The sequence below is a fragment of the Cryptomeria japonica genome, chromosome 8 (genome assembly GCF_030272615.1).
Source record: "Cryptomeria japonica chromosome 8, Sugi_1.0, whole genome shotgun sequence".
In the NCBI taxonomy this organism is placed as follows: Eukaryota; Viridiplantae; Streptophyta; class Pinopsida; order Cupressales; family Cupressaceae; genus Cryptomeria; species Cryptomeria japonica.
This window is the reverse complement of record NC_081412.1, coordinates 578592055-578605458: the sequence shown is the minus strand read 5'-3', so window position 1 is coordinate 578605458 and position 13404 is coordinate 578592055. Positions and strand designations below refer to the sequence as shown.

The window sequence follows — 13404 nt, the reverse complement described above, 5'->3', positions numbered from 1 at the left end:
TTGTGAGATTGAATCTCCCAATCTTTTTCATTCCATAGGCATTCTCCATGATAGCCTTCTGACATTCTGATTATCTCCTTCTCTAGATGGTGTTGCATCACATCTTTGCCTTTACTTTCTTTTTGGCAAAAGCCCATTGGATGGATTTTGATGGCACATTATGCACATGACTCCATATCTTCCTCCAGCATCACTTTTTGTTTCCATATCCCCATCCCTGTTTTAATCTCTAGTGTGTCAGGAAGGTTGTGGATTGGTTGCCAGTTGATGCATAGCCTAGAGACTAGGCTAAAATCAGAGGGGTCGACAAATTCTTCAGACATTACATATTCACCCATATGATCACCTATTTGTTTTAGCGTCTTCGTATCCTAATACTCCTGTTGAAGGCTTGATAGTTTAATCCAGATGAGGGCTTTTCCAACTAGGGCTTCACACTGGTTAAAATTTGGTTTCCATACTGAGATATATAATCCTTTTCCTTCAAGAAAAAACGACCCATTCTCTAGTATCCAGTCTCTATCTTGTGTTGTCGGGCAGACTACTTGATAACAACCATTTCCCAGCGTTCTGAGGTCCATGCCCTCCCCCCAATTTTTGTCACACCAATTCCTAAATTTGGAAAAGTCGGCCATAATCCTCCCCATTTGACGAAAAGGGCTTTATTAGACAGAAAACCAAGTGAATCCTTTCATGCATCGGTTGAAAGCTCTACAGACATTACTCTACTAACTTCAGCATTAGGGTTTACCTCTAGGACCTTAGCTGCTTCTATGGAGAGCTTCGGTCGCTAGAACTTCTCCTACACCATTCTGAAGTCCACTTTTGGACCAAAGCCAAAGTCTCGATAGCCCCGATAAAAACCTGCCTTTTGCATCCGTGGAGTTTTGGGTCTGTCTTCTCCCACTTTGTTCCAATACTTTGTATTCCCTAGAGCCTTCCATGACCAAAAACTTTGCAACGACTGATGGCGATAACTGTCTTTCCGGTCATGACTCGAGTTCCTCCTAAACGACCATCGTTGTCCAGTTCCACCTTTGTAGCGGAAACCCTCGTAATAAGTTTCATCTTTTGATGCTAGGTTCTTTTCTCCTTTCATTTACAATTATGAATTGAGTTTATTAAATTATGGATTCTACATTTTTGTAAATCAATATTTTATAATCTAGCTCTCACCCTCTTTCACTTAGTTTAGTATGAAAACAAAAATTTAAATAGATTTTTATTTAATTTTCTCTTATTATAGCAATAATTAAATTTTTAAAATTAAAACTACAAATGTATTTCATTTGATTAAATCTTGTTTAGATTATATAGCATGAGCTTGGTTGTAAGCTTTAAAAACATTTAGATGAAAACTTTTCTACATTATTATATATAATCCAGTTAAAAAATAAAATAAAAACTCCTACTAATTTGATCACAATATTTTTTTTAAATGTCCCTTAACTGAAAACATTAGTTGACATGCTAAAAAAATATGGTTGGGATATTTAAAATTGTTCTATTGATTTCCCTTCCAATTTTATAACTTGAAATGGTTACCCTACTAAGTAGGGATGAGTATTATTTTTAAATTAGACTTTGATTTAATAGGAGACCATATAATCCCTTATACAAATTAAAAAAACTCAATTCTAAAGAAAAGTTTCCTCATGATAAATTTCCTACTTGATACTAAGAAGGGATAAGTATTATTTTTAAATTTAAGCTTTGATTTAATAGAAGACCACAAAATCTTTAAAATCTTTAATTCGGAAGAAAACATTCCTCATGATAAAGTTCCTACGTGATATGTATGCAAGCTTTGAGTAGTATAGGCATGTGCAATCTAATTCATAATAGATGAAAAATAGTTTCAATTATTCAAAATAACTCAAAAAACCCTTCATCACTGTTAATTAATTCAAAATATCAAATCAGTAAAGAACATAATATTTTTATATTTCTTACAAGCTTAATAAATGACAATCATTTAATGAAAAATAATAAACAATTTTAGAAAGGTCTATTGTCAACATTTCAATTCAAAATTCAAGAGGATAACTATAATGTCAATGTAAACAAAAATAAGTATTAAAAGGCTCAAGTGCTCGTCCCCAAATTAATGAGAGCCACAATATTGACATTACAAGATAGTTAATTTTTAAAAATTCAGGGCAAATGAACTTTAGCGTACAAGTAAATTTATAAAGAATATGAAACTTTACATTTCTAGGCATTTAATATTTGATTCCTATCTAATTATTTATATACCATGAGGTTTGTGTTTGAAATAAGAATGAATCTCTGTACTTTTGACCACTCCCTATATGAATTCCACCACGCACCCAATGTTCTCGCTGAATCCATGCATCTCGACCAAAATCCAAAATTCCAAGAACCTGTCATAAAAGAAAGTTAACAATGGATAGAAGAAAGTTAACTTAAAAAAGGGAAAGGTTAAAACAAAGGAGAGCATAATGCAAAAGGAGTTTGGACTGAGATTGTGAACAAGAGTTACAAAATAATCATAAAAATTGCTCCTCTTATGTTAGGGAGCAAATTTTGATTTCTTACACTGACATATTTTATAATAAAGTGCATCAAGGTCTTCTTCACTGTTTTTTTAATATTGTAAATTTAATAAAATGTTGAATATTCGAAATAATTTTTTTAGTTTGATATATTGTTCAGTTCAGTATATATACTATTAAAGAAATATATAATTATAACAAATCTAGAATACGACAATAAATTATAAGAATATTTTTTTAATAACAATTATTATTGTGAAAAATTGGTAGTTGTATTAATTTTTATTTAATTAAATAAAATGTATGATCATCTTTGCCATTGTTTTTTAATTGTTAATTCAAACGAGCAAAATGTTAAACTTTCAAAACAAATAGTTTCATTTGACATATTGTAGAATTTGATACGCTATTAATAAAATATACAATCTAATGCAAACATAGAACATGGTAATAATTTATAATAACATTTTTCTAATAAAAATTGTTACTACAAAGAGGTGGTAGTTTTTTAATTTGTATTTATTTAAATACTTTACTATAATTTCATTCATTTCTTGATGGTATTTAGATAATATCAACTTTGTGAAATAGATAACATACTTTAAATTATATAACAATGCACATATGATATAATGTTTTTAATTATAAAAGCAATAAAACAAGGGTGGGAATAAATTTCACCCCCAACACAAGGAGAGTTTAATGAAGAGGAAGAACAATACCTCCTCCATCAACAACACCTTAGTGAGACTATTAGCAAAAAGAGCAAAATATTGACCGGGTGAAACATCGACCATCAAAGGTTGGTGTAGAACAAGAGCAACATGAGTAGGGTCCATGGGGCAAGAGGGGGCCACACTAATAGCAAGAGGCAAAGTAGGATCCACAAGGCTTGAGGCCGCACCAACACTGAGGAAAATCATCATCCTAGGATGAGTCATCATCAACCTATGAAAGATTCATCAGAGGAAGAATCGAAAGTCAAGACAATCAAGTGATCACCACTAGTGTCCTTCCACCAAGTGGCAGTGCCTTTATGGCGTGAAAGAGAACAATTTGTGGCCAAGTGGCTAGTAGAGAAGCAATGACAATCAAAAGGGGAGACCTTGATAATCTAGCGATCGAGAAGATGACCTATCCCAACCATGAGAACCACATCTTCAGAAAGAGGTATAGAGACATCAATATTGATCAAAATGCGTGCAAATGCAAAAAGAACCATGAAAGTAGTGATATCATCATCCTTCAAGAACCTACCAATAAAGTTATCAATGGCCTTAAAACAAGGATCCTCCCAAAATTGAATGGGAGATTAGGAAGACAAACCATACTGAGTGGTTCAATAAGATGGTTAAAAGAGGTTGTTTAGGGTTTCATCATGAGAGTAAATACCCCAAACCCATAGCTTGCTCAACACCAAATCACAGTCAACAAAAGAAACAAAAGAAACGATTAAAAATCCCTTAGCACAAGGGGAAAGCTCAACGCTACCAACAAATAAGGGCTTCTAAGAATTTGTCACCCATCGATGAAGATTTGAGAGAAAAGGCCCATGACCAACAAAACGACATACCAATCCTCAACATCATTAGAAATTCACATTTTCCACCACAGCATGACCACAAACCACAAGGGAGGTCTTGACATAAGGAAGAGGACGAGATTTCCCCTTGGGAGGAAGGGCAACAATTGATCTAACACATCCATCAGCTGTAGAGAGAGGCTTTTGGAGGGGGGAGAGGGGTGGACCCCAACACATACAACACCAAAAGACCCAAGAGTAGGTCTACTAGGTGAACACAAATTGCTTTCATAAGCAATTGGTCCATAAACACCACCAAGGGGGCCTACCTGGAAAACCTCAAGAACCGACAACTAGACCTCACCAAGGGCACATTAACATCCATAGCAAAGAGCCTAGAGCCAAATAAAGGTGCAATAGACACACATGCAAAAGGATGTGCAATCGACACAAAGGCAAGAGTCGGAGATGGTGCAGAAGCATTCAAATTTGTTCCAAGAGAAAAAGATATGTTGCTTTTTGGATCCATCAAATTCAATGTTAAGTCATGATTATGTTAGTATTAAGACATCAATATTAGATCTTGATTCATAGTAATGTAATATTACCTAGCATATCATATATGAAATAAATATATTTCATAAGTCCAATTCGAATATATTTAGTGGCATCTTTACTTGTAAACTAAAATGTGAAACAACTTCTCATAATCAAATAACAATTATATATCTGATGAAAGTATTGTCATTGATGTAAAAAAAGGACGGGTCCAGAATATTAATAATACATTTCCAGAATATCTTATCATCAGCAAATATAAACAATGTCAAAAATACTGAGCATATGCACGATATTCTAATGACATTTCCTTGAATTGTGAATTGAACCCAACAAAACCAAAAATAGCCGTATATAATATCTGAACCATATACATTATGAGGAGTACAGCGACTATCTAAATTGTCAGAGAATCATAGTGCAACAATCTGTAGAATAGTGAATACGGCGATTGAAATGATAAGCAATCATCATTATTAATGAGAACAACGATGAAGAAAATTGGAGGTTAAGCATTGATTTAATCATCAATACAATGACTGATATAATAAGGTGCTGCAAACAGTTAATATGATTTGATTACAAAGCAACGTGAAAGGAAGTGCTTAGAACAAAGTGATTGATACAACAATCATACAACAAAACAATAAGAAAGACAAAGGTTGGTGATTTATATGCTTAAGACAAAGACAGTAATCAACAGATGGCAAGCAATCAGTTTTAGATGACTAATCAGCAATGCAACAGTTGACAGTCCTTATGTCTTCATCGTGAGAATCGGTTTAATAACAGTGACTTTATGAAGAAAAAGGAATGATTCTTAAAACAGCGTCAGTACATATGTTAAGGAGAAATGATAGGTGGTCTCTCCGTGAGGGATGCATATTGGAGATAGGGATATATATATTGACGTGAGGAATCCGATATGAATATTGGATGTGAAGAATACGATATACAGACTGCAAATGATAATCGTATCATATTGAAGGATAATGTAATCGATGATCTATAATATATTTTGGTAATTTAGTTTGGTGATATAATATAGTTTGATCATATAATCGTATCATACAGTTTGGTGATTTATAATCACAAACAATGATAATATAATGTCAAACTAAACATAACCGATGGTTATGAATAAACCTTATCAAAAAGACATACCTCTTCAAGGATGAGTAAAATGAAGAGATATAACTCTTTCACGTAAGGGTAAGAAGGAGATATATATACATGTTAGATTATTGAATGGTAATACTTTAGATCAATGAAAAGAAAAATTAAGTGTTAAAGGTTGTTGACAATAGACACAACCATTCAAAAGGATGTCTCGCTTCACATAGACGCATAAGAATATATAAAGAGAAACAATTGTGGGTGAAGTGGGGTAGGAGTATAGATGGTATGAGTACGTAAGGAATATATATTCAGATTTGCGGGGTGTTGTGGAGTATATGGTGTGTGGTGCATATAATTCTGAAATTATACTTCAGATAGAAGTTCAGTTAGGAGGAGAGTTTTTAGATATATTTTGTGTTATGTGAGTGTAATGTGTGGAATGTGAAGAATAAAATAAAAGAATATATCTGAAGAGAAAGTGTTGTGTGTAGGGGTATTGTGCAAAATATAATCAGATTTTTATAGAGTGGGTTGGTGCTCACAAAACAAAATTTGGGGAGTTGGTGCTTCCAGTGGGTTGGTGCTCACAAAACAAAAATTTGGGGAGTTGGTGCTTCCAATGGGTTGGTGCTCACAAAACAAAAATTAGGGGGTTGGTGCTTACAGTGGGTTGGTGCTCACAAACAATTGTAAAAGAAGAATTATATATATATAATATATCATTTTAGTGGCTTTCTTTCGCATTGGATTTCCACTCAAAATTATTGTGTTCATGTGCATAACTATTTTTCAGTGATTGATTCTATCATATAAAATATTGAATTGGCAAAAAGTTTCATTATACTGATTCACCCCCCCGCCCCCTCTTAGTATAACTGTGTGCTCTTCAATATCAACTATTAAGACATCAATTATATACTGATTTTACTATATTTAAAACCTTATTCTTAAATTATATCAACAATTAATAAAACATATACACAATTAACTAGCTTAAACATTATATTTAAAATTTACACAACTTTAAAATTTCTTCAAATCTCATTAATAGTGGATACATCAAATCAAACAACTAATATATTTAAATAGTAACTACTTAACATATACACAATTAACTAGCTTAAACATTATATTTAAAACTTACACAACTTCAAAATTTCTTCAAATCTCATTAATAGTGGATACATCAAATCAAACAACTAACATATTTAAATAGTAACTACTTTTGCCTTTTGATCTATTCCAATATAAGGAAAAAAAATTGGCATAAAAAGCTTGCACAATATTTTAAAGTTCTCAAACATTGACAAGATTAATCTATGCATATAGCAGCCATTAATTCTTGGATGACATTTGGGTTTTTTGCAATGTCAATGTAGACATTCATTCTATTGTAATGATAATTGGAGTTACCATGACATCTTTATAACTGAGACGGCACACTAATTGAAATCAATTGATTTTTACTTAATACGTAGGCATTTTCCTATTGTTTGAAGGCACTGCACTATGAAAATTAATTGTTGATATGCAACGAGTTAACGTCTCACAATAATCCTCTAATTTTTATTACAAAATTTTCCTAAAAACAATTCTGCATTCATTATCTAAGCATCGCATTAGAGGCTAATCTGACAATGGCTTATAAATAGTGACCGTCATTTAAATATTCAATGGAGAATAACCCTCAACTTATCAATGGCATTCAGTTTCCTTGTAACCTGCAATTAACACTCACTAGATATCGTTCTTCCGACGGATTTCAAAAACGCGGGCTTCTGATAATCGTGTCACAAATCTTTTGTTCAGAACCACGTGCCCACACAACATTCCTTCTCTCTACAGATTTTTCTTCAAATCGTGTTGTTTTTTTATGGAAATTGCAGATGATTTTTTTTTTGGTTTGAAATCACGGGTTATTTTTTGTAAATCACAATTATGTTTGTTTCTAATGTTTCTACATATGTGAAGGTTATTTTCAGTGACTCGGGTCCTTCCGCAACCGCTTTGGCTTTTTGCACGATGTGCCATTTTGCATGTTTTTTGCCCGACTTCAAATTTCAGACAGATTTTTTTATGGATTTCTGTTTCGTGTCGCGTGGCTAGGGTTTCTATTTTTTAAATGATTTTTTCAAAAAAAAAATTGTGCTGCATGTATGGGCTTCAAATTGGTGCCTCCAGATTTGTGCCAAGAGGAATATCAAATTTTTTTCGAAATTCGTTGATGGTATTTACCTTATTTTTCATGTATTGGAAAGTGGGAGGGATTGCGTCATTGACTAACATAATGTTGGAAGACAATCAATGCTTTAACAACAAAAAATACAACACATGGAAATAGCGCATCCTCACCATTTTTTAATACTGATGCCTAGACGAGATTGTCCTCAGTAAAACTGTCCATCCTTCCGCAGTAGGAAAATACCATAAGTATGATGAGTGCAATTGGGAAGTGGTTATGCTAATTAAGTTATTAGTCATTGACGACATGCTTCCACAAGTGCTGTCTAGCAAGACAACTACGGATATTTGGATACATACGAAAAATCTTAGTTAAACGCCAAACAAGGGCAGAGCATTCTTTCTAAAGAATATGTTGTTTTCAATCGTGATGGATGGAAAGATGTCTTTGCAAGAGCCTCTTACGAAGATTAAGGATATTCACAATCAACTAGAGGATATGGTGGTTGTCATGTTGAAAAGCTTACCACAATCCTACGAACACTTCATCGAAACACTCAACATTATGTCCACCAATGTTGACATGAAGTTTCCTAACCTATGCAACAAGCTTCTGCAGCAGGATAGATGGAAACAACAGTTTGGGAGTAGCAACGAATCACCCACTGCAGAACAAGTATTTATTGTCAAAGCCAAAGATAAAGGCCAAGGGCAAGTCCTTTCAGCTAAGAGGACAAGAGAAAATTTGAAGACCACTCCAAGAAGGTTATCACATGTCATTATTATGGTAAGCTTGGCCATACAAAGAAACAATGTAGAAAACGATTGGCTAATGAGAAATCTAGCCAAGAGTCTCAATAGAAGATGCATGTTGCAAAGCATACAAGCAAGAGTCTGTCTTTTATGCATTTATGGCCAAAAGACCAACAAACCATGTCAAATCATTTGCATGGTATATTGTTTCTCGAGCTTCTTAGCATTTCACACACATAAAAGATTGGCTCATGGAGTACAAGGCTTGCTTTGATTATGTGATCATTGGAGGAGGTGAAAAGTATACAATTGTCAATAAGGGCAACGTTCAAATCAAATATGGTGGGAGAAATCTCATATTTCTCAACGTATACTACGTTTTGGGCAGAGAGCTCAATCTGCTTTCTCTTAGTCAAATTATGCGACACTATCTAAAGTTGGATGTCGTCTTCACTGCACACAACTGCCACATTGTTGATAAGGAGTCCAAGAAACCAATTGCAGTTGGCCTCTAAGATCATGGATTGGATAGGCTAGTTGATATTGGAGAGTCTCAGGAGATCGTAATGGCTGCGAAGAGTTAATCCATCAACATTCTTTGGCATCAACAATATAGGCATCTCAACTTATCATATCTCTCATAGTTGGCTCAAGAAAATTTGGTAGAAAGCTTACTTGAGATTCAACAACAAACACATAGTGTGTGTAGAACTTGCCAAGAAGGGAAGCAACATCGAACTCCATTCTCTGATGGACAAGCTTGGAGAGCATGCAAGGTCTTTCAACTAGTTCTTGCAGATGTTTGTGGAGCAATGAATATGACATTGATCACTGGTGCCAGATATTTAATTCTGTTTGTCGATGATTTTTTCTACAAAGCAAAATCACGTGTTTAATGAATTTCAGAAGTTTAAAGCATTAGTTGAAAAAGAGTTAGGACATCAAATCATAACTCTTATGCCAGATAACGGGGGTGGATTATGTACCATTGAATTCAGGATCTTCCGTGCTAAACACAGTATCAAGTGTCAACTTACCACACCCTATACCCTTCAGTAGAATGGTGTTGTTGAGCGGAGGAATCAAATCATAACAGAAATGGTTCACTATATGCTAGAAGATAAGAATGTGCCTAAGAAGTTTTGGGTTGAGGTAGTGTATAATGCAGTATACCCTCTCAATTGGTCTCCCACACAGGCCATTATGAAGATGACTTTCAAGGAAGCTTGGTCTGGGAGGAAACCAAAAATCAACGACCTCAAGGTTTTTGGTTTGAAAACATATGTTTGGATTCTAGATGCAAAGTGTACCAAACTAGATTCCAAAAGTTAGAAGTTGATGCTTGCAAGCTATAGAGACGATGATAAGGCCTATCAACTGATTGATGTGGACATTGATTGTCTCACATTTAGTAGAGATGTGTTTTTTGATGAAGAAGGTGGTCCCTTCCCACTCTCTTCTCTCATCCACCATCATGAAAATTAACCTCTGCAAACAAAAGATATAGGTGTTAGACTTCTATTTTTGATAATTTTGATCCTAATCTTGTGGAATATGCTAGGCATGACATTGTACCACCAAAGTTCCCTTAGGATAACCTGTATCAACATCCAATAGATTTTATTCTAGGCAACCCAACTCAGGTTGATACTCTTGATTTGAAAGTAGATGGTTATACTCTTCAATGTAAGTGGTGGGAAAAGCTTTTTGGTGATGTTCGAGATGATGAGCTTGTTGAGGGTAGATCTTCTAGAGGCAAGAGCAAGAAGAACAAAATCATTTTGCTTTTATGGCCGACATTTAGAGTGTTTATGAGCCCCAAACTTTTTTAGAGGCAAAAGTGAACTTGAATAGGTAAAGGCTATGGAAGCTAAACATCATAGTCTTCTAAAGAATAACACTTGGGTTCTGTCAGATCTTCCACTAGGAAAGAAACCCATTGGCAACAAATGGGTCTATAAAGTGAAATACAAAGCTGATGAAACACTTGATAAATACAAAGCTCAAATTGGTGGCTAAAGGCTTCTCCTAGAAAGAAGGTGCTGACTACGACGAAACCTTTGCTCCTACAACAAAGATGAGCAACGTCTGACTGGTTCTAGCCATTGCAACACAATTTGGCTGGAAAGTCCATCAAATGGATGTGGAAAGTGCCTTCCTCAATGGGTGATTTGTTAGAAGTGGCTCCAGCTATGCAAACTAGTAAGGGCTCCTTATCGCTTGAAGCAAGCCCCCAAATCATGGTACATCAATATTTGGTTGCGCAGGGCTTTTAGAGAAGTCCTTTGGATCCCAACTTGTATGTCAAGAATGTTGGTAATGACATAATTTTTCTTGTCATCTATGTGGATGATATCATCATCACTAGTGGTGGAGCACAATTGCCTTAACAAATTAAACTCAATTTCTGTCAGCCATTTGATATGATAGATTTGGAACATCTACATTATTGTTTTGGTGTAGAGGTTTGACAAACAAGTAGTAGCATATTCATTTCTCCATCGAAGTATGCCAAGATTTTGTTGGATAAGTTCAAGATGATAGATTGCAAACCTTCATCTACACCTTTGGAGAAAGGATTAAAACTATTGACCAAATCAGATTCACCTGTTGTGAATGAGTCAACATTTAGGCAACTAGTTGGCAGCCTCATTTATCTTACTACCATTAGATCTGATCTTAGTTATGACGTGCGCTACATATCTCGTTTCATGACAACCTATAAAGAAGAACATTGGGTCGCAACAAAGCGTGTGCTGCAATATGTGAAAGGGACACCTGACTTTTGCATTTTATACAACACAAGCAAAAATCCTCTGCTGATTGGTTTTATAGCCTCAGATTGGGCATGTTTTGTTGATGACAATAAGTCTACTTTTGTGTACATCTTCAATCTTGGTGTGGGTGCAATCACATCGACTTGTGAGAAGTAGTTGACAATAGCTCTTTCCTCGAACAACACATAGTGTCAAAATGTGAGACAGTATGGCTATGAAGGATGCTTTCTGACATGAAAATGTCTCAAGCAGGGCCTTCACCCTTGTTTTGTGGCAATCAAGGGGTGTTAAAATGGGCCAAGAATCTAGTCTTCTACAAGCCAACAAAACATGGATAGCTTCATTGGCATTTCATCTTGTAGCTTGTTGAAGATGGAAAGAGGATCTTGTAGTATGTTCCAACTGACAACTAGACAACAAATATTCTAACCAAGTCTCTGAGCCCAAGCAAGTTCATAAAATTTAGGGGACAACTTGGTGTAGTTAGTAAAATGACCATTAAGGGAGGGTATTAAACTAATTATTTGTATATTTAATTATCATATATGTTATTTAGTAACTTTCTATGTTTCTTAGTTTAGATCGATTCACTATTGTTTTTGTTCTAGAAACATTGTTTTGTAATTTGTTATTTATGAAGTCTTTCGTGTCCATTGTTCAAGATCATTTTACCATTTTAATTTCTAGGGACGACCTTAATGGAGTTGCTATTGGGATTGTTTTTTATAAAGGTAAAGAAGGATTTTGAAAGGGTCTAAATCTTTCTACAAACCAAATTATGAAGAAAAAAAATTGGAATCAAGGGTCTTAGTTGTATATAAAGGTTGCCAAAAGGCAAGGCAAAACAACCCCAAACATGCCAAAAACAACAATGAAATAACACAACCAAAGGAAAGGGGAAAAATTGTAGGCAAGTTGCCAAGAACAACTACAAACAAACAAAAGAGAGAGTAGGGACCCTCACCAAAAAAACCCTAGACCTAGAACGAGTTGGCCTCTCACCTAACACTCAAGCATGAATTTTGGAAAACAAAATAGGAAGACCTTTCTTCTTCTTATAATAGTTCAAGACACATTATCCTCAAGACTTCCAAAACAAGAGGAAGCAAGCGGAGAATCCAAAGCTAACAACAAATCAAGTTATGAGATCGAAGCAGGAGGTTCCCCAATTGGGTTTGCAGGGCATGTCAAAGCTTCACCAGAAGCTAAGGACTCGTCATACCCTAAGAGGAGTCATCCGACGGATAATTAAGAGTGTTAATACTTAATAGTGCAAGTGATCTTCATTAGCACACCTACACTAAGTAGCAATGCCCTTACAATGAGAGAACAATTTGTAGCTAGGTGACCAATCAAGAACTACTGACAACAATTAAAGAGAAGACCCTCATAACCAACAGGTCGAGTCCAAGACCTATTCCTAATCATCAAATCACATCCCCATAAAGATGTTGACATCCACTAGAATACAAGCAAAAGTAGGGCGCCTGGAATCATCCACCTTTGAAAACTGACCACTAGACTTGCAAGAAAGGGTGAACAAAGTTTGGCTTCCAAGATCAAATAGGAGTTGAAGACTGATTTTTGAAGCTTCAACAAGTGTTGCAGCATCATTTCCATACATTTGCAAGCTCCCATTGGCTACAAGAGGCAGGTTTTTTAACATTTTTTTCCAACTATTTTTGTTTCACAAATTGTCAAACATGAAACATTAATTTTTTTCATTATTTTGTTTTTGTTTTCTGAATATGTTTATGTTATTTCTTGCCATAGGAACTAGAATGGCATCTACCTCTTCCTCCATTGGCAATGAACAAACAACTACAAAACAAAGAAATGATCCAAATTCTCCCTTATGGAAGTATGTTGAAATTTACAACCACTTCCAGGAGGTGGGGGATTCTATTGGAGATGCCAAGGATGTGGTATTGAACATGATAGTTCATATTATTGGATGGTAGGCCATTTCTATGGAGTA

The 13404-nt window shown here is 34.9% G+C and overlaps 1 protein-coding gene across 1 annotated transcript in view; it reads right to left on the bottom strand.

Annotated features, from left to right (window-relative positions):
• Positions 1–2052: 2052 nt before the first annotated feature.
• Positions 2053–13404, bottom strand: part of LOC131034409 (actin-related protein 9) — a 217233-nt gene continuing 205881 nt past the window's right edge. Inside the window, exon 20 of the mRNA XM_057965876.2 lies at positions 2053–2384. Coding sequence (XP_057821859.2) covers positions 2241–2384 — 144 coding nt within the window. The 3' untranslated portion in view covers positions 2053–2240. The remainder of the gene's footprint in view (positions 2385–13404) is intronic.